At 44.3% G+C, this 21782-nt stretch overlaps 1 protein-coding gene across 2 annotated transcripts in view; it reads left to right on the top strand.

Annotated features, from left to right (window-relative positions):
• The window catches only part of ABL1 (ABL proto-oncogene 1, non-receptor tyrosine kinase), a 152884-nt gene that overhangs the window by 112018 nt on the left and 19084 nt on the right, over window positions 1-21782 (top strand). For both annotated transcript variants that reach the window (XM_003794895.3, XM_023516113.1), the window contains exons 2-4: window positions 9557-9730; window positions 10263-10558; window positions 17828-18100. In XM_003794895.3, the coding sequence (XP_003794943.1) occupies window positions 9557-9730; window positions 10263-10558; window positions 17828-18100 (743 nt within the window). The remainder of the gene's footprint in view (window positions 1-9556; window positions 9731-10262; window positions 10559-17827; window positions 18101-21782) is intronic.

The following is a 21782-nucleotide window of genomic DNA, read 5'->3' as shown; positions in this document are numbered from 1 at the left end:
TCCCCCAAGGTACATGATGTTCCAAACATTGCCCAGGTGGCACTGCTGGCCAGGGGTGACTGAGCACTGACAGGCAGACACCCTCCCAAGCCTGTGCTCTCCTCTGCCTCTCAGCCAGTAGCCACCTCCGGAGAATTATAAGCAGAAGAGTGACTTGGTCAGCTCTGACCATTCCACCTCCACTCCCTACTATCACAACCTAGAAAGATGGCTGTGACAGTGGGGAGTGGAGGTGCAATGGTCAGAGGGGGAAGCCAGCCAAGGGTGTGGTAGGGCATGGAGAGGACAGGAACGATGAGCGATTTAGGAGGAGCAGTGCCAAGATGTGGGATGTGCACGGGCTGAGGCTGACTCCCAGCTCTGGTCCTGGCACAGGCATGAGTGCTGGTGTTCAGAGTGGTTTTGAAGCTGGTATCTCTACTTACAAGAATCTTTATTCTCCACTTCAGTGATTGGAGACTTTTTGACAATAGATTCTTAGGAAACAAACATGTTTCTTTTTCTTTTCTTTTTTTTCTTTTTGGTTAAGGGAGGGGCATGGGGACCTTGTATCTTCAGGAAGGTTCGTATTTGGACTGTTGGTAGGGACAGAGTTTAAAATTGATTGGTTAAGAACCTTGTAATACAAAAAGATTCTAGGAGAAATATTTAAACCCGGGACTAGTTTAAATAACTTTATTTTTTAATTGCATTGTTCCTAGAAACCTATTTAATCTACTTCCTATAACACCCATAAGTGCATTTATTTTATAAGAAAATTGCGATAATTTAAATTGCGATAATTAGTGATAATTTAGATTTATCACTAATTTAAACCACCCTCTTTTGTAGGCTTTTCTCCTTGTTAGATTACTGTGGTTTTACTGAACTAATTCCTTACTACAGGAGTTGCTAACCTGGAAGGCCCTGATGGGATGTAGGGTGGAATTCAGGAGTTCTGTGTCCTCAGGTGGGAAAAGTTAAAACTTTGTTTAGCCTCTAACTAAAAGTTAGCATATTACTTTTTAAGAATAGAAGTAAACAAACCACAGTACTGTACTTGTACTCTTTCTTCCGTGGAAATTAAGAGATTTTCATATCACATAAATTGTGATTATTATTTACATTCATCCTACTTTGAAATGACAGTAGTTACCATTAGATCTTGTTGTCTAATGTGACACAGACTTAATGTATTATGACTAAAGACGTGCTCTATCACAAGTCAGTTTTTAAAAATACTTTGAGGTCTATTTCTGTTTGTTTGTTCATTCATTCATTCATTCATTCAGAGACAGGATCTTGCTCTGTCACCCAGGCCAGAGTGCAGTGGTGCAGTCAATGCTTACTGCAGCCTTGAGCTACGAAGGGATCCTCCTGCCTTACCTTCCTGAATAGCTAGAACTACAGGCATGCGCCAGTACACTTAGCTAATTTCTTTTATTTTTTGTAGACATGGGAGTTCTCACCGTGTTGCCAAGGCTGGTCTCCAACTCCTGTCCTCAAGTAAGCCTCTTGCCTTGGGCTCTGAAAAATGCTGGGATTAAATATGTGAACCAACTCACCCAGCCTCTTGAGGCCTGTTTCAATATGGTTGTTTTCCTTTACAATCCTCTGTATTTTATTTTATACATTTACAAACTTTATTCTGAGGAGTTCCTGGCATGACCTGCCATCAGAGGGGTCCACAGCCTGTTGTAGAGGTGGAGCCTGGTCTCAGTGGCCTGGTGTGGCAGGCTGGCCTTGAATCCCTGGTTAATCCTCCTCCTCTGGCAGGGCATTGAGCTGTTCAGGGTCCACCCTCTTTCTTGCCCCAGTAAGTGTGCCCCCAGAACTCCCAATCCTTGACATCTGTGTTCTTTAGTTGATAAATCCATCCATCAGGCATCGCTTATCTTCCATTAGACCTGAGTGAGTGTGAGTTTTTATTACCTGTGTTTCTCTCACAGGGAGTAGAAGCACAAATGATCTTCGCATCATCACCGCCCTGCCCTTACCCCTGCTCCACATCAGTGGACACGGTGTCTTAGGGTACTGGGAAAATTTTGTTCAGGGTGTGAATATAAGGCAAAGATTGTGGTTTTTTTTAAAAAAATAGTTTTAACGGCCTGGTGCCTATGGCTCAAGTGGCACCAGCCACATACACCTAAGGTGGCGGGTTCGAATCCAGCCCAGGCCTGCCAAACAACAACAACGGCTGCAACCAAAAAATACCTAGGCGTTGTGGCGGGCGCCTGTGGTCCCAGCTACTTGGGAGGTGGAGGCAGGACACTCGCTTGAGCCCAGGAGTTAGAGGTTGCTGTGAGCTCTGATGCCATGACACTCTACCCAGGGGGACAGCTTGAGGTTCTGCCTCAAAAAAAAAAAAATAGTTTTAACTACTCTGGGTGAAGATGTAAATTACAAAATAAAGGACCACATAGAAGTAGATAAAATGACTTTTCATCAGGTTCACATTGTGGGAAATAATACCTTTCCTCTACATCCTATCATGAAAAGTTACATGAGGCTGTTATAAACTGACTTGAGAATAGTCTGAGCATGATCTCATCATTGGAACGCAGTATGAAATAAAACACGAAGCCTTCCCTCTTTTTAGAGGGATCTGTTTTATAGATTTTTAAATTATAGAGATGCCTTGAACTGGTGGATAATAGTGAAATACCCACAAAGGAAATAAGAATAAAACATCAAAAGTTTAAATAATTGAATGTGAGCAAAAGTTAGGGGACCGTTTGTATTTGTTACGTCTGACACATCTCTGCCCTCCTCCCCCTCCCCCATGCAAGAATGTCTCTGAGACCTGCTTCCAGAGAGCCCCCAGTGTGGGCAGGAATGAGTGCTGTGGAGCTGGCTGCTCTGCTCTAGAGGGAACTGTAGGAAGGTGGGAAGCTTCCCCTGGATGTTTTTCCTGGAGACTAGTCTCTCCCCTTTGGGACTGTGCAGTAGCTGGCCACGTTGGGAGCATTCTCTTCCCTCACTGTTAGCTGGTGCCCGGTGCAGCTATAGCAGGCCGGGGCAGTCTAGACCAGATACGTGGTATCGGAGGCTTCTGTAAACATTTTTCATCAGTGACTCCCAACTTTGAGAAAGGATTATTTGTATATAAAACAATCTTTAAATTATGCTTTAAAGACCCAAACCATTCTCTTAGAATACTTTCCAAATGAGTTAATCATGCACTGGTCCAGTGAGTTTGTGGCCTCATTCTTACATAATTTTCAAACAATTTGATATGTTCTTATAGCCATCACCATAGCTGTTTAGTGGTTTGGAGGCATTTTTTTAGATATCATCATTCTTGGTGCTCAACTGGCTAATTAATGACTTTTCCTGAGTTTACTTGATAGGTGGAAACCTTTTTGTTAACATGATGGCAAAATCACAAAAGGACTTTAAATGGAGTGAGAGACACTTTTGAAAATCCAAGTCTTACATATATTTAAAATATGACTGAGAAAAGGTGCTGCAGAAAATGTTCACACACCCAAAAAATAAGAATAGCTGATGCTAAAATTTTTTCCCCAAGACTTAGCAGTAGATCTGCTGGCAGAACAGGACAGGGGAGCTATTGGGGACATGTTTTTTGAATGAAGCCTTTAGGCTTCTTAGGGGTCTGACTTCCTGACAGTGGGAGTGGCAGAAAGTTCATGTCTTAAGCAAGAAAGATTTAAGTACATTCTGCAACTTTGGCCTTGTAAGCTGTGATCGTTTTTAAAGTTAATGAGCATAGTTCACTATGAAATGAAGCAAGTAACTTGGCATTTGTGCATTGTGAGTCAATTTTGACATCAGCCTGGACTGGGAATTGACTGGAAGGTTTTGGTGTTCGACTGTGGCTACATTTCAGAGTCTCGTTCCAGAGGCATGCATGAGCAATACTTCCCTTTGGGCTTTGGCCATTAATTTGTGAAATAGAGCAAGGACTACAGAGGCTTCCTTGGACTGCCTGATGTCTTGTTGAACCAAGAAGCAGTGGGAGGCCCTTTCCTTCCTAAGGAAGGCCTCCATCCTCTTGGATAAAGTTCCCAGCATTAGTCCACATGTTGGGGACAGTCCCACTTCAACTCTCACTTGAAGTTCATAGTCACCTCTGGGCGCGTATCTGCATTCTGCTTATTCCAGGTGTTTTCCAGGCCACTTCCCCGATTATGTAACTTTGATCAAATCCAGATGCTGCAGAATGTTTGATAGAAGAGGTCAAATGGCATTTTAGAAGAAAAGCATTTCTGTATTCATGACTCTGGTTTAATTTCCTGTGTGGGCCTCGTCTGCCAAAGTTATATGCTTACAGCCATGAGGTTGAGACACTAGAGGGAAATACACAAGTACTTTTTTGGGATGACTCGAGATTTCCCCCTTCCCCAGTGTATTTTTTCCATGTTAAATTATCAATTATGTAAGTATTAGTTGGCTTCTATTAATGATGTTTTTCTACTTTTATAATTGTTTTCCCCCTCTCCTTCCCTTTCTTTCATTTCTTTCTTTCTTTCTTTTTTTTTTTTTTTTTAATAGGGTCTCACTGTTTCACCCAGGCTGGTCTTGAACTCTTGGCCTCAAGCAGTCCTTCCCCCTCAGCTTCCCAAGTAGCTGGAACTGCAGGCATGAGCCACTGAGCTTGGCTACTGTAGTGGTTTTTCTAGTAATAAAAATAATCCATGTCCATTGTGAGAAACAGGCAACAATATAGAAAAGTATAAAGGAAACTTAAAACACTTATAATCCCCCCACCCTGAGTTAACAGCTGTTCATATTTTGATGAAGTTCCTTCTGGTCTTTTTTTAATTTTTATGAAATTGATCCTAATTCTGTATAGGCCATACATGCTGAATTGTGATATAAATATTTAATATATTATTATAATTATATTCCCAAGCCATTGAGTGTATATATATATATTTTCACTGACTTTTTGAATAGATTTCTGTTTTGTAGGTGGATTGTAAACTAATTTATCTTACAGTGATACGTATTTTAAACTTTTCCTTTCTGTGCTGTTATTTAAAGTCAGTGTACATAAATCATTATGTGGCTCTCTTAAGATAAATTCTCAGAGGTGAATCACAAATTGTAAAATCCTTTAAAGACTCTTGGTTCTTATTCCGGTTGCTCTTCTAAAATGTTCTAGTTTTTATACCTACAATTAGCATTGAAGTCTTATTCATACTGACAGTGTCAGGAAAATAAAATGTATCTGAGAATTTGACACAGAATTTGCCTTTTTTTTTTTTTTGAGACAGGGTATTATTGCTCCATCACCCAGGCGAGACTGCAGTGGCATAATCATAGCTCACAGCAGCCTCAGACTCATGGGCTCAAGGGGTCCTCTTGCCTCAGCCTCTCTAGTAAGTGGGACTACAGGTGTGCAACAATACACCTGGCTAATTTGTTTTTCTTTCTTTTCTTTTCTTTTTTTTTTTTTTTTTTGAGTCAGAATCACAAGTTGTCACCCTGGGTGGAGTATTGTGGCATCATAGCTCACAGCACTTGGACACCCTTTAATACTTGGGCTAAAGCGATCCTTTTGCCTCAGTTTTTCTGTCTTTAGTAGAGATGGGGTCTCACTTTTGCTCAGGCTGGTACCTGGCTAATTTTTAAAAGATTTTTTTGTAGAGAAAGTTTTGTTCTGCATCCCAGGCTAGTGTCAAACTTCTGGATTCAAACAGTCCTCTTCTCCTGGCCTCCTAGGGTGGAGGTTTGAGTCACCATGCTCAGTCATTGCATTTCTTTAATTATTAACAAGAGTTCACATATTTCCCATGTTTAATGGTAATTTTAATTTTCTGTGAATTGCCTGGGCACAGTGGCTCATGCCTGTAATCCTCACACTCTGGGAGGCCAAGGCGGGTAGATCACTTAGGCTCAGAATTTCAAGACCAGCCTAAGCAAGAGTGAGACCTCTACCTCTAAAACTATCTGGGTGTTATGGTGGGTGCCTGTAGTCCCAGATACTCGAGAGGCTGAGGCAAGAGGATCACTTGAGCCCAAGAGTTTGAGGTTTCCGTGAGCTATACCATGGCACTCTACCAAGGGCAACAAAGTAAGATGCTATCTTCAAAAAAGAAAAAAATTCTGTGAATTGCTTATAATTGTTTTCTGTCCATTTTCTCCATAGGAGAGGGACTTATCTTTTTCTTGTGAGTACTTAAGAATCTTTTTATGTTAGAAATCCTTTATCTGACAGTTTTCCTTAATGTAATGACAATAGAGGCTCTTGACTGGCTTCCACTTAACTGATTTGCCAAATTGGCCAGTACTCTCCACTTGAAGCAAATATGCCTCCCTGGCCCAGCAGCACCAAATAGAGCAGGGCAGCTCCCCTTCCTGTGTCTGCTGCCACGCACTGTACCTGTCAGCCAGGAGCCAGTGAGCTGTGTTTGTTTCCAAGCCTTCTTATTTATTTCAGATATATTGTTGTAATTACCGGGTTAATAAAACCAGTGAAATAGTATGAAAAGAACTGTTTCTATGAAAATTAAGATGCTTTAGAAAGACTCAGTAGGGGAAGGCAACTTTTAAAAATTGGTGTATAATTAGATGTAGGACAAGTATAAATGATCAGAATGGATTGTAGAAACCTAGAAAGATCCCGTGTGGGAATGCACACAGGTGATGAGTTCTCCCTTCACCTGTAGGACACTGAAGCCAGAAGCGAGTGATGCATTATACAGAGGACAGCAACCCGCTCCAGGCCATATCCACGCTCTAAAGACCCACACTCTAAAGGACAGTCGTTGGCCCACATATTTTAATAAAAAGCAATTCCATGCTTTTACCAGCTTTTTTGGGTTAACTGGTCAATCCTGGTCATTGTGACGTTAGTTGTATTTCAAAGCCAGGGTGGACACTCAAAGAACAGAGAAGCCTAATGGAGTACCAAGCTTCTCTCCCATTCTAGGAAATGGTCGTGTTACCAAACTCTCTTCCTTAAAGTTATCTTTGCCCTGATGATTCATAAAATGGAATTACCAAGTTTGTAATAATGTAATTGGGGTTGTACCCTTTCAGAAAAACAATTCCTGGAGGTTTACTTTAGTTAGTAGCACAAAAGATAGAATTAAGAGGTTTTTATTATTTATGTTCTTTTTTTTTTTTTTTTTTGAGATAGAACCTCAAGCCATCACTCTGGGTACAATGCTGTGGCGTCACAGCTCACAGCAACCTCCAGCTCCTGGGCTTAAGCGATTCTCTTGCCTTAGCCTCCCAAGTAGCTAAGACGACAAGCACCCGCCACATTGCCCGGCTATTTTTTAGTTGTAGTTGTCATTGTTTGGCAGGCCTGGGCTGGATTAGAACCCGCTAGCTCTGGTGTATGTGGCTGGCACCTTAGCCACTTGAGCTATAGGCGCCGCCCATTATTTCTGTTCTGTTGGTTTATTCCAAAGAGGTCTTTTAGAGAATGTCCATCTACAAAAGTTCTCGAGTCTTATTTCTGGAAGTTTAGCCTGGTCTCTAGGTATCTCACGTGACTCAGTGTTCCGTCTTGTGTAAGCAGATTTAGGAGGTACACACTGAGTTCCGTACATGTACATACTGCTAGTGGTGGAGCGTGGGCTTTGGGTGTACCAAAGTGAACATCATACTCCATAGGTATTTTTCATCCATCTCCCTCTCCCAGCCTCCCCGTCAGTGAGTCTCCGGTGTCCAGCATTCCAGTCTGTGTACCTTTGAACAGCTGTAGTTTTGCTCCCACTTGTGAGAACACACAGATTTTTCTGTTCCTGAGTTCACGTAGGATAATGGCCTCCAGTTCCACCCAGGTTACTGCAGATGTTATTTCATTCCTACCGCTGAGTGAGCTCCATGGTGTGTACATACACACACCACATTCTCATAATCCACTCGTCTGTTTGTGGGCATCTAGGCTGACTCTGTGTCTTTGCAGTGGTTGACTGACTGTGGGGGGCAGTCAGGTTCGTCACCGAGAGAGGGATTATTGTCCAAGAAAAGACATTTGAGGATCCTCTGAATTCAGAGAGAGGGAAAACTAAAACATAATACTATTTTGTTACCATTTGTATTTGGCGCAGGCCGTGGTAGATCTAGAATTCAAACTAGAATTTTCCCCTCCTTTTTTTTTTTTAAGTTTGATTTCTCACTGTAGTTTCCACAGATGAGTATTTCAGATTTTATTCCATAATGTTCCTCAGCTGTAAGATCCACTTGAGTGGACTTGCTGGTCTGGCAGAACCCTTCTGTGTACTGTCGTTATCATAAAGAAAGTCTAGAGTTTGAGCACAGTTTAAGAAAAAGAGAAAGACTTAAAGAAAAAATAATAAACTATCTGACCCTTCTGTGAACAATATTCATACATTTTCTAACTTCAGAGCTGTTGGTTGGTTTCTAACTTTTAGAATCTATTATAGACCAAATATGGAAGACTTTATTATTAGAGAAGAAACTGTTACTAATTTTCAGAAGACAGTTTAAAAAATGTAGAGAACTGTTGGCTGTGGTGACTCACACCTTAGCACTTTGGGGGGCAGAGGTGGGCAGATCACTGGAGCTAAGGAGTTCAAGACCAGGCTGAGCAAAAGCGTGGCCCTGTCTCTACCAAAAGTAGAAAAGAATTAGCCAGGCCTGGTGGCTGGCACCTGTATTCCCAGCTACTCGGGAGGCTAAGGCAGGCGGATCACTTGAGCCCGGGAATTTGAGGTAACAGTGAGCTATAATGACAACACTGCACTGTACTCAGGGTCACAGAGTGAGATGCTATTCTTTTTTTGGGGGGGGGGGCTGGGTTTGAACCCGCCACCTCCGGCATATGGAGCCAGCGCCCTTCTCTTTTGAGCCACAGGCACCGCCCTGTGAGATGCTATTTAAAAAAGAAGATGACGACGACCACATTTGAGAGAGTGGGCATGGGGAGGGAAGCCGGAAGAAGAGGGAGATGTTACTATCCTTATCTTGTGCTGTGGGTCCCTAGAGGTGCTGTCTCTAGCTGGAAGAACAGGCAGTGAAGGTGTAAGTCTGTTGCTGAGAACAGGGAGGCAACCAACGGGGGATGGCACCTAGGAGAGGTCGGGGAGGGGCCCTGGTGGTGGAGCTGATGGGTGGAGAGGCGGAGGTGCCAGCTGCCACCTCTGTGGGTACAGAGGAGGGGGAGAGCAAATGTTTGCCTTGCATTTTAGGCCCCTCTGTCCTATTTGATTTTAAGTTGTATGCATTTATTTGCTTTGAAATATTTAAGAATGTTTTAAACCAAGAAACTTTTGCTCTATATTTTAAGCAAAGGCAAGGACATATGAGGATGGACTATTTCCATTTATGACTAAATTCATGTTGAAGTAATGATTTTAAAAAGCTTAAACTATTTGGGAACAGTAATTACCTACTCAGTGAAAATATTTAGTGCTTTTCACAAGATTTGGTCAAGGAAGAATTTTTTTTAAAGGAAGAGTTTTTTTTAACTACCTTATTAATAATAGTGTGTATAGATATTAAGAAATGAAGTAAATAAGGAACATATAATGTTGAAAATACAGACTTTTTTGCTTCTGAGACTAAAACTAAGTCTTTCTTCTAATTCTTCTTCCTTTTTTTTTTTTTTAAACTTGTTCTCCTCTTTCTCTTCCAGAAGCCCTTCAGAGGCCAGTAGCATCTGACTTTGAGCCTCAAGGTCTGAGTGAAGCTGCTCGTTGGAACTCCAAGGAAAACCTTCTTGCTGGGCCCAGTGAAAATGACCCCAACCTTTTTGTTGCACTGTATGACTTTGTGGCCAGTGGGGACAACACTCTAAGCATAACTAAAGGTAAAAGGGCTGTGGGTGGCAAGTGCTGGTTGTAGGAGACCAAATCAGGGAACTGTGGCTTAACTTGCTACCCTGTTGCTTGTGAAGGAGCAGCTTTAACGTTTGAATATGCAGAGACACCCAGAACAGTGGCGGCATCTTTCAAGGGCAGTCACCTCTCCTTAAGGAGAAGAATTGTTGCCCAGTAACCTTTAGCAAAAACAGAACTTGCTCTGTTTTTTTTGTGCTGGAAAGATATCTGGTCCAAATACTGAAAACATTTTTTTCCCTAAGAAAAAATAACCCCCCCCCCAAAAGTTGGCTCGTATTAGGAACAGAGCACTTGAGTAAACATAATAGATTTATACAAACTGAGGCTGTGTGCTCACAAACAGGAAGCTTCATATATAGAAACATGTTTGATATACTTATAAATGCACGTATTTACGTGGACTTGTTAAAATGAAATCAGTATTTAGGAATTTGGGACTCTTCATAAGAATGATGCTGGTGTTTAAAGCCAATTTGTCTGACTTGGTTCTTTTCTTCTAAGGTGAAAAGCTCCGTGTTCTAGGCTACAATCACAATGGGGAATGGTGCGAAGCCCAAACCAAAAATGGCCAGGGCTGGGTCCCAAGCAACTACATCACACCAGTCAACAGCCTCGAGAAGCACTCCTGGTACCACGGGCCGGTGTCCCGGAACGCTGCCGAGTATCTGCTGAGCAGCGGGATCAATGGCAGTTTCTTGGTGCGGGAGAGTGAGAGCAGTCCCGGCCAGAGGTCCATCTCGCTGAGATATGAGGGGAGAGTATATCACTACAGGATCAACACTGCTTCTGACGGCAAGGTACCTCGGCAGGGTAGCTGATGGGTCTGGGAGAGTGGCAGTTAGCCCTTGGCCAGGAGAACTCAGGGGTCTGCTTTCGGGGTGGTAAGTTATTGCAGTGAGCTCAGCTGAGATGTTTGAAGGGCCTTCCCAGTAAACAGCAGCATCATTCCTTAGCCTTATGAAGACCCTTTATTGAGGATCAGTCACTGATCTTCCAAGTCCTTGGGGCTGGTATGATTCTCTCATTGTCCTGCTGGTATTTTGTTGTTAGCAATTTGTTAAAATAGGGAAAATATCTGTTGGGTTTTAGACATTTTTTTTTTTTTTAATTTAGAGAGTTGCTTTTTATTTGTTTTTGCAGTTTTTGGCCAGGGCCAGGTTTGAACCAACCACCTCTGGTATATGGGGCTGGCGCCCTACTCCTTGAGCCACAGGCACCACCGTAGACATACTTCTTACAGGAAGACTTTTCCTTTGTAAGAAAATCTCTTTTAGGCTCAACACCCATTAGCACAGTGGTTATGGCGCCAGCCACATACCCTGAGGTTGGCGGATTTGAACCCTGCCCAGGCCAGCTAAACAACAATGACAACTGCAACAAAAAATAGCCAGGCATTGTGGCGGGTGCCTGTAGTCCCAGCTCCTTGGGAGACTGAGGCAAGAAAATTGCTTAAGCCCAAGAGTTTGAGGTTGCTGTGAGCTATGATGCCACGGCACTCTACCCAGGGTGACATAGTGAGACTGAGTCAAAAAAAAAAAGGAAAATCTCTTCTAATGTTAGTAAGTCATCCTCAATGAGAAAACTTCAAACAATAGATAAGTTTTTGTAAAGCAAAAGACCTTTACTAGCACTTCCTCGAAGTAAGTCTGGCAATATGGCCTTCTTCCTATAGATAAAATCACATTGATGGATATGTGTATGACACATACACACCCTTACACATATGTAAGTTGACCACCCTAGGGATTGTAACAAACTGGTCAATGTGAGGAACTAGGCCTGCTGTACTGATACGTACTTTGGTGCATGCCAGTCCATGAAAATGATGTCAGCTTAAGGCAGTGGTTAGTGCAGGGAGGTGGTCGACTGTGGAGGTTGCAAAATATTCTCTACATGTTGGCCACTCTTTGTAAAATTTTGTAATGAATATTTTGTAAATAAAGGTACATTTAGCTACAATTTCCCATTTCCCTATGGATGGAGACTTTGGGGTGACTGGGATACCCTGTATAATATATAATATGTATGTGCACACATAGTTTTTAAAACAAGTGGATCACACTATACCCATAGGTTTCCAAGCCCAATTATACTGTCATAAAGGAGTTGGCATAAATGGTTTTGTGGTCTTCATATAAATGGTCCTTAAGGATCCATGAGGGAGAGGGTGGCATTAACATTACCAGGTTCTTACTATGTGCTGGGGCATCTTACTGGCTCGTGTAAACCTCATATGAGTCCTCTGGGCAGTACTGCTGTGACCTGGTTTTCTTTTCTTTCCTTTTCTTTTTGTTTTGTTTCTTTTGAGAGTCTCACTCTGTCACCCAGTCTAGAGAGCCAGGTGATGGTATCCGCCTAGCTCACAGCAACTCCAGGGCTCAAGTGATCCTCCTGCCTCAGCCTCCTAAGTAGCTGGGACTACTGGCACCTACCACAACACCTGCTAGTTTTTCTGTTTTTAGTAGACATGGGGGTCTTGCTCTTGCTTAGGCTGGTCTTAAATTCCTGAGCTCATGCGATCTTCCACCTTGAGCTCCCATAGTGCTAGGATTATAGGCCTGAGCCACTGGGCCTGGCTTTATTAAATTCATCTTTTTCCTACATATTAGAAATATGTTGAATTTACCTAATGTATTTAGGCCTGTCGTTCTCTCTGTTCTCTTCTGTCGGTCTAGCTATATGCTGATACCAAAAGTTTGATTGCATTAGCTTTAGTGTAGCTAATATCTGGTAGGCCTAGTCCCCTCTCCCTGCCACCCCACCGCCCCTTTTAGAGACAGGGTCATGCTATGTTGCCCAGGCTGTACTCACTCTCCTGGGCTCCAGCAGTCCTTGTGCCTCAGCCTCCTGAGTAGCTGGGATTACAGGTGTGCACTGCTATGCCTGTCTCTCATCTTATCTTTTCACCATTTTCCTGGCTGTCCTCATATAGTCATTTATACCATGTGAACACACATACACTTCTTTTTAAAATGTTCTCATTTGTTTTCTTATATGTCTGAAAGTCTTCTGGCTAAAGTCCTCTTGCCAGTATCTGATACTTCCCATTAAGGGGCTTCAGTGTCAGCACTATGGTGCTGTGTGAGAGACAGCAGAGCCTGGTGGTGATATGTGCATAGAGACGGACCTTACCAGCTTACTTTTTGGGTCTTCGTGCTTATTCCAGATGTGGAGCTAGGTCTTTCAGTTCCGGGGGCTGTACTCCAGGGAGGTGGGGCCTTGGAAAGAGCCTTCAGACCCGCCACAGTAGCTTTCTAGTGAATCAGAACACCAGGCCACCCTGCCCAGAGGAGGCAGTGTTCTGGAGCAGACAGCTTGCTTCCCATCTGTGCCGCTTGTCCAAGGCAACTCTTGCTGTACCAAGATAATCACTTGAGGTTTCTTCTAGTGAACAGGATAATGGTTTCTTTCCCTAGAGTTGGTTTTTTTTTTTTTTTTTTTTTGAGACGGAGCCTCAAGCTATCCCCCTGGGTAGAGTGCCATGGCATCACAGCTCATAGCAACCTCCAACTCCTGGGCTCAAGCGAGTCTCCTGCCTCCGCCTCCCAAGTAGCTGGGACTACAGGCGCTCTCCACAACGCCTGGCCATTTTTTGGTTGCAGCCATCACTGTTGTTTGGCGGGCCCGGGCTGGGGATTCGAACCTGCCACCTTAGGTGTATATGGCTGGCGCCTTAGCCGCTTGAGCTACAGGCGCCAAGCCCCTAGAGTTGCTTAATCAACAGTTTTGGAACAGATGCAGGCAGGCGTGATCTCATTTTAACAACTCATCAACCGAGGGTTGGTCAAAATAACTCTCTGGGGCAAGGAGAGGGCTGCATATAGGATGTGTGATTTGCAGAATTTGAGATTTATCCTAAGAGGAAGCCAACCCCTCTGTCTAAAAGCCGCTGTGTGCCGGGTGGGTTCCTTTCACTCCAGGCAGAGCACAGGGCACTGATTTGGTCAGTAAGTAACCTCCACTGGGCAATCATTGGGCTTTCCCCGGGCATCGTCCTCCCATCAACTGTCGGAGCACTTGGACACTTACCAGCTCACAGGGTCACCAGGAATACCTTCTGCAGAGCTTCCTTTCCATGAGTGCCACACTCATGGGGATGTGTCTGAACACGTGGACAGTGTCAGAGCAGGAAGATGAAACCAGGCTGCTCTGGTGAAAAGTGCTTCTCATATCACAGAACTTTGATCCAATCCATTTTGGATTTCAAAGGGGAAAATTTAAGATTAGTAAGAGGGACAGTCTGGGGTTGAATAAGTATAATTCTTATTTTTAAATTAGTTTACTTCAGAAAACAAGTGAATGCAGAAGATTCCTCCCTGAGACGCCCACCCTTGGGCCCACGTGCCTTTCCCGTGTGCTCTGCGTTTTTCAGCAGCTGGTGTGTCCAGGGAGCCCAGGCTGGACTCTGGGAGTTTTGAGTTAGATCTTAAAAGGCTGAGCTGTGGCTGTTTTCCTAGGATGTCAACAGTCTTGAAAATCTTCAGATACTCTGGGGTTTGCTTGTTGTTCTTTTGATCTTCCTCAAAGTTTTTTTTTCTTTTCTTTTTTTTTAGACAGTCTAACTTTGTTACCCCCGGTAAAGTGCAGTGGCATCATAGCTCACAGCAACCTCAGACTCTTGGGCTCAAGCAATTCTCTTGCCTGAGCCTCCCAGGTAGCTGGGAGTACAGGCGCCTGCCACAGCACCCGGCTATTTTGTTGTTGTTGTTGTTGTCGTCATTGTTCTTTAGCAGGCCCCAGGCAGGTTTTGAACCCACCAGCCCCGGTGCATGTGACAAGCACCCTAACCACTGAGCTACGAGCTCCAAGCCGCTCCCCAGAGTTTCTAATGCTCTGTCGACACAGAATTAAGGACTGATTTTTCTTTACCTCTGCCTTGGTCATTCTTAGTTCTGAATATTTGTATCTACATCTCATTTATGTCTGTGAGATGCCACAGTGAGGTTCTTTAGTTCCTTATAGCCCTTGATAGAGTCTTTCCTTTTCTTGAATGATATGTCTTGTTGACATTTATTTTCATGGTCTGCTGAAGTGACAGGTTCAATTTGGGCTTAAGGTTGAGCAGCATAGCAGGAAGGGACTACTTGGAGCCTCTTGGGTTGTTAAGGTTTATCCTCCCTACCAGTGGCTCAGCAGGTGCAAGCCTCCTGGTTGAAAGCTTGCTACACACAGCTCATCTGCCCTTGGAGAGAAGCCTTGAAACCTTACTGAATGCTCCTGGGCTTCTGCCTTCCTACTGGGATTTGAGCAGCTCTGGAGCAGCCTGTAGGCAGTGTGTCCGGAGTGGATCACCAGGGTCTGAAGCAGCCAAAGGTTACACAAGTTTCAGATCTGTTAAGCTTGTGAGTGTGGAGGAGTTTCTGGGGGTTTATTCGACAAGTCTTATCTTTTAGGATCGGGGATGATTAGAAAGAGGCAGCAGGCCTGGCTGGCCACCCCCAGGTGCATAGCATGGCATAATGGCATGCCATTCACGAACTAACTTGACTTTCTTCCCTGAACATGCCACAAATTCCTGATGATTACCCAGTTTACCAGCAATATGTTGCTCAAAAACTAGAACTAAGGAGGCCAGCAGACTGGACGGTTAGAGAGTCATAGAGAAGTTGAATCCAATATGCTGTGCATTTGAGGGAGATGGTTTTAATATTTCGTGTTGGTGTATAAGTTTCATGTCAAAGATGAGCTAAGTCACAGGATATGTAAATTTAATTACTGAGAAGATAAAGTTTGCTCATTCAGTGAAACCTCCTGTTACTCTGGGATCTCTAGTGGAATAGCCTGTGACGGAATCGTATGAGACTGAGCAGATGCTGCACAAACTGGGGCGTAGGAGAGCCATCAGCATTCTGTGCAGGATTGAAGGAACTTGACCTTTAGCTTGGGGAGCATTGCCTTCAGACCCATCAGATGGGAGATAATGAACCTTGCTCCCAGGTCCCCTGCCTGCGGGCTCTTTTGTCCCACACTGGGTCATGCTTTCGGAGGCGATTCCAGGAATGTCTTCTTGGAATGGCCATTCTCGTTTCTTCACACTGCCGGCTCAGCTAACCTGAGAGGAGCAGAGAGGGGTTGGAACGCCTGCAACTTGCAGTGAAGTTACTGGACATACCTTTGCCGGGGGTTGGGGTGGCGGGCAGGGATTAGCATCTGTCCCTGTGTCCTCCTCTGGTTTTTTTGTGAGTGGCACGTGGATCTGTGACAGAGCTGAGCAGGGTGATATGGACATTGTCGTGTGCGTATGAAGCTGACAGCAGGCCTCAGCCATGCTGACTCCCACACCCCCTGCCCCATTATTGTGTGCACATGTGTCTGAGTGTGACTCAGCGTGTCCCAGAGCAGTTCACACAGAGGTTTTCTTGGACACTCTGAAGGATGAAAAGTCTGCACACGTGGGTGCCTCCTTATCCTGCAAGTTCTGTACATTAGAGGCCCCATCTTGCAGAGGGACAAGCCAGTGTCCTCAGGCCACAGTCATCACATGAGGAGCAAGTTCCCAGAGCTGAAGCCTTGGGTTTGTCAGAAGTTTATTTTAGTAGGATTGTTATCAAAAGAATATAACCCCCCAAAGTCTGCCATTGGCTTGCTTGAGTTTTAGAAATTCATTTATGCCATTTTCCCAAGCAAAAAAAGGAAGTAAGAAAAAATACCCTTGTTGATAAATCCTCTTTCTCCTCTTGAAGGTTGTGGATGGGATCACATAGCCAACAGGTGCAGAGGTTTTGGCCACGCCTGGTGTGTTGGGGACTTTTTCTTACCTTTTCTAAGTAATAAGCTGTTACAGTGATAGCTGAAGCCTGAGCCTGTTCCTTTTTCTCCCTCTCGCCCCTGTCGCCACTGGGACATCCAAAATTTGTGTGCCTCCTTCCCACATCTCTGCAGTTTGGGCAAGTCTTCTGAATGCTTGGTTGTGATTTTAAGTATTCTTTTACCTTCAACGATGGTCGGCTGCCCTGAGGAAGCCATCAGATTCAGTTGTGTGCCTTGGAGCCCAGATGTTCTGTATGAATTTTAATGTAGCATTGTTTTTGGTAAGAAGCGTTCCCTTGCCACCCTAGTGAAACAAACAAAAAGACAAAGAAAGGAAGAAAAAAGGTGGCTGCTGGCCCCCACATTGTTGCTTTGTGCCAACCTGCTCCTCCCCTTCCTCTCCATCTCAGCTCCATCCAGCAGAGAACCCTGCACGGAAGGGTCTGCTGCACAGGGACTCAAACAGTGCAGCAGACGCTTAAATCCCTTCTGTTTACTCCCCATATTGGAAAGGGCTGTGTCATCTCCTTGTGGGGCCCTTTAAGCCCAAGCTCCTGCTCTGTTTCCCGGTGAAGGGGTGTCTCACCTGGGCAAACCGCTATGATTTGCAAGTCATGGCCTCTGATGCTTCGTGCTCCAGCCAAAATGATGGGCAGGAATGCAAAGGAGACTCAATGCTGTGTGCAGTGATTTTTAGTTATAGATTATAGAAAATATTTTCTATCAGCGAATAGTTGTTCTATTCATTTAATCAACAGCTACTTATTGGGGAGTACCTTTTATGTGCTACTTTCTTGTTCTTGACATTGGGGGTACTGAATAATAACAAAAGAAAGTTTAGGGCTCTGTTCTCATGAAGCTTACGTGCTATTAAGTAGAGACAGACAGTAATTAGGCAAGCAAACAGAAAGTTGTCAGCTGATGGTAAGTCCAATGCAGAGAAGACAGGTGATGTGACTTGTGATGGGCAGTGAGTTTAGATTGGGGAGTCAGGGATGACTCCACAGACATTTTAACTGGCTGGGAGTGAGAGAGAGAACTGGGCATGCGAAGATTAGGGGCTGGAGGATTTCAGGCAGAGGGAGCAGCAGGTGCCAGTGAAAAGTTTCGTGGTGTCTTTCTGCTTTAGCAAGTAAATTACAGCATGTGCAGAGAAAGGGCAATATGAGTGATTTTCTGAACACTCAGTCCTATATGGACAGCCATTTATCTGAGTTTTGCTGTGCACTAAATTAAGGCTCAAATGGTTTATTTGAGTAGTTGGAGATGGCGTCTGCTCAGTGACCTGAGGACCATCCCTTGTTTTCTTTCCTCAGCTCTACGTCTCCTCAGAGAGCCGCTTCAACACTCTGGCTGAGTTGGTTCATCACCACTCGACTGTGGCTGACGGGCTCATCACCACTCTCCACTACCCAGCCCCCAAGCGCAACAAGCCCACGGTCTATGGCGTGTCCCCCAACTACGACAAGTGGGAGATGGAGCGCACAGACATCACCATGAAGCACAAGCTGGGCGGAGGCCAGTACGGGGAAGTGTACGAGGGCGTGTGGAAGAAGTACAGCCTGACGGTGGCCGTGAAGACCTTGAAGGTGAGCCTGGGCAGCAGCAGCGCCAGCCTGCGGCTGGACATGGTGCACAGTCTGCTGGTATCTAGGGATGCATCCTCCCTGAAGCCTGCCCTGCACACATGCTCTGAGGGCTCACTGGTGCCGAGTAATTGACTCTTCGGTCTGTGTTCTGTGTGTGTCTTTGAACCATTCTTAGGACCCCAGCATGTTTCCACAGTGGTGAGAGCTGACAAGTGTTGGGGGGTTTGGTTTAAAAAGGTGAGTCCTTTGGAGAAGTTTTCTCATTCTGTGGCAAGATTCTTTTAAAACTGCAGGTTCTGTTTGTGTGTTGTGGAGATCATTTCATACTGAGTTACGAGGGGGAAGAAGAAAAACCTCGAGTTTTGAAAGAAGGAGATTGAACTAAAATGCTTTTGACTTCTCTGTTGATTTTATTGGCAGATTTGAAAGGCAGGTGCAGTGGTGTTCCCAGCACGCTCTAATTCTGTGTCCCGCAAAAAAGGTGGAAGTGCATGTGTCCCCTGGAGTTTGAGGTTGCTGTGAGCTATGACACCATGGCAGGAAATGGAGACAAAGCCTGATCTTTTTTGTTAACTACGATGCTCACCTTCTTCACTAATGAATAGTGTTTAGTTTCCTGGCATTTTTTTTCTCTTTTGAAGTTCTTTGAAATCCTTAGGATGCCAAGGGAAAGAAAGGAGGTTTTTTCATTTTCTGCCCTCTGCCTTCTTCAGAAGGTGATCTGAGCCTTTGCTGTACTGAGAGTGCCCCCTGGTGTTGACTTGCCTTATCTACACTTGCTCCAAATAAGCCTTAATATGTCGTTCTGTGCACAAAAATGGAGCAAGGGAGTCCCTTTTTGTAGCTGCTAGAAAAGAAAAAGAACTGAAATGTCTACTGCTGAGAAGAGTAAGCTCAAGTCTGTGTGTGTGTCTCAAAATTCTGCACACATGTTGAGACTGTGCAGCCAGGGACTTAGCTCTTAGGGATTCTGTGAGTGACTTAATGACTTCTCTCAGAGGCACAGTAAAGTCGGACAGATAATTTCTAGCTGGTTTAAAGTTTCAGCTGCTTCAGAGGAAAGATCACATTCTGTGATCCTAGAAACTGCAGGTGGCTCCCTGATGCGTGTGTTCAACATGTGCCTGTCTCTGGGGCAGGGCTGGCACTTGGTTGGGGTGGGGGTGGGGGTGGCATGGATTTGAGTCACCTTGAGGAATTTTCCCAGATGGAACTTTTTTCTTTGTTTCCTTCTTTTTCTTTCTTTCCTTTTTTTTTTTTTTGAGACAGAATCTTTTGTCGGCCTTGGTAGAGTGCTGTGGCATCACAGTTCACAGCAACCTCTAACTCTTGGGCTCAAGCAGTTCTCTTGCCTCATCCTCCCAAGTAGCTAGGATCATAATGCCCAGCTATTTTTTGGTTGCAGTTGTCATTGTTGTTTAAGCAGGCCTGGGCCATGTTTGAACCCACCAGCCTCCGAGTATGTGGCCAGCACCCTACCCACTAAGCTACAGGCACTGCCCAGAATTTTTTCTTAATTGAATAAATATTTATTGAATTCTTCACTTCTATTTGCCAGACTCTGAGCCCAACATTGGTATCAGAAAATGAATCAGACCAGGGCCAGGCATGGTGGCTCATGCCTGTAATCCTAGCACTCTGGGAGGCCGAGGCAGGTGGATCACTTGTGCTCAGAAGTTCAAGACTAATCTGAGCAAGTGTGAGACTTCATCTCTAAAAATGCATTGTGGCAGGTGCCTGTAGTCCCAGATATTTGGGAGGCTGAGGCAAGGGGATTGCTTAAGTCCAAGAGTTTTTGAGGTGACACTGTGGCAATCTACTGAGGGCAACAAAGTGAGACTCTGTCTCAAAAAGAAAGGAAAAAAAAGAAATGAATCAAAACGAATCAGACAGAGGTCCTTCCCCTTGGATGGCGGGTCAGGGAGGTGGCATCTAGGCCATAGGAGAAGCAGGCAGAACCCTGGGTTGCAGCACAGCAGTGGAGGGCACACTTGGAGCTGTGGTGCTGCTACATGGGTAAGCAGAGGAGGAACAGGTGGCTGTGCTTGGCAGGAGGAAGCATTTGGGGAATTGTGATCCAGGGCTGTGGGGAAGGAGCAGGACGTGGGCAAGGGAGAGAGGCTGAGGGTAAAGAGGGGTACAGTAAATCACTGAGGCCTTGAACCTCAGGAAAGGAGCTGGGATTTTATCCTGAAGGCATTGGGAAGCCATCAAGGGGCTTACTTTACAGGAATGGCAGGACTCGGTTTCACGTTCTCAGAGGCCACTGTGTTGTAGGACACCAGTACTCCATAGATATGGAGATTGTAGATATGGCCACCCTCACATGTGGCAATTGCCTGTGGCTTTGAAGTAACAGATATTTATACCTGTATGCCAAGCTTTGTAATCAACTCCTATTTTTTTCCACGTGTGCATTTTAGTTTATGATCCTTAAGTAAAAACCAGAAAGATCAACTGTTGCCTCTGTCTCACAAACTAGGTAAATGCAGGATGTGTGAGTGCTCCAGGTCCTCGATTCCTTACAGATTGGAGACCAGGCCCAGAGAAACAGGGCCTTGATCAGCTCGGTAAACTCAACAGGCCTAAATATCATCCCCATAGTTAGAGGATTTACACAAAAACAGAGGACTGAAAGCACAAAATATACAAAATTCAGCCAGTCACAGCGTATCTGAAAGTTTTAAAGAGAGATAAGAGTCTGCATAATTTAAGATTTGGGGAAAACCCACCTAAGGAGATGATGCTGCAACATTATTTTCTGAATGAGCGAAGGAGAAGATTCTGGAGGAGAAAACCCACTGGAGTTCAGTGTGGTGGTAGCAGCTTTCTTACACCAGTAAATTGTCTAGAAGTGGGTGTCCTTCAGGAAGTGCTTTACCAATAATGTATCATTAGAGTTTTTATTATGCTTTCAGTTTTTCCAAAGAGCCTAATTAACTTATCCCCTATTATAGGTAAAGAATTACAGGATTTCTTTGAATAGTCACCACCAGTAGTATCTAATTATGGAGAAGACATCACATTCCCTTCTAGAGGTATATTAACTCAAAATATGGTACTAACCAATGTAAGTGAATTATCCTTTCTTGTGTGCACACACACACACAAATCCCTATAGCAGGTTGACTGTTTGTCAAGTAAGAGCAGTGTCAGTATTTGGGACATTTATTTCCACTATTGAAGTTGAGAACTTTGGGGTCTAAATTACATTACCAGCTGCTGTGTGCTATAAGCCTGGCAGAGTTCTTGAGTGCTTGTTACATATTGCATCTCATTTAATCCTCATGACCTGAAGAGAAGGGTACTGATGTTACAGGTTGAGCAACCCAAATTTGAAAACCCCAGACCTGAAATGCTCTAGAATCTGAAACTTTTTGAGTACTGACATGATGCTCAGAGGAAATGTACATTGGACATTCAGGTTTCAGAGTTTTGGATTTGGGATGCTCACCTGGTAAGGATATACAACTATGAAAAACATGCAAACAATTCCAGACCACTTCTGGTGCCAGATACTGCAACTGAGGGATGCTTGCCATATATTAATATCTTAAGGTTGTGGAAAATGAAGCCATGTGAGTGGCCTGGGCTCCAGTATCTAAGAGCAGCAGAGTCGGGATTCGAACTTAGGCATCCAACTCTAAAGCTTGACTGTTTTTTTGAGACAGGGCCTCAAGCT

Source organism: Otolemur garnettii, unplaced genomic scaffold, assembly GCF_000181295.1.
Source record: "Otolemur garnettii isolate 467f Iridium unplaced genomic scaffold, OtoGar3 scaffold00087, whole genome shotgun sequence".
In the NCBI taxonomy this organism is placed as follows: domain Eukaryota; kingdom Metazoa; phylum Chordata; class Mammalia; order Primates; family Galagidae; genus Otolemur; species Otolemur garnettii.
The sequence above is the reverse complement of the archived record's forward strand: the minus strand, read 5'-3'. Positions and strand labels throughout refer to the sequence as shown.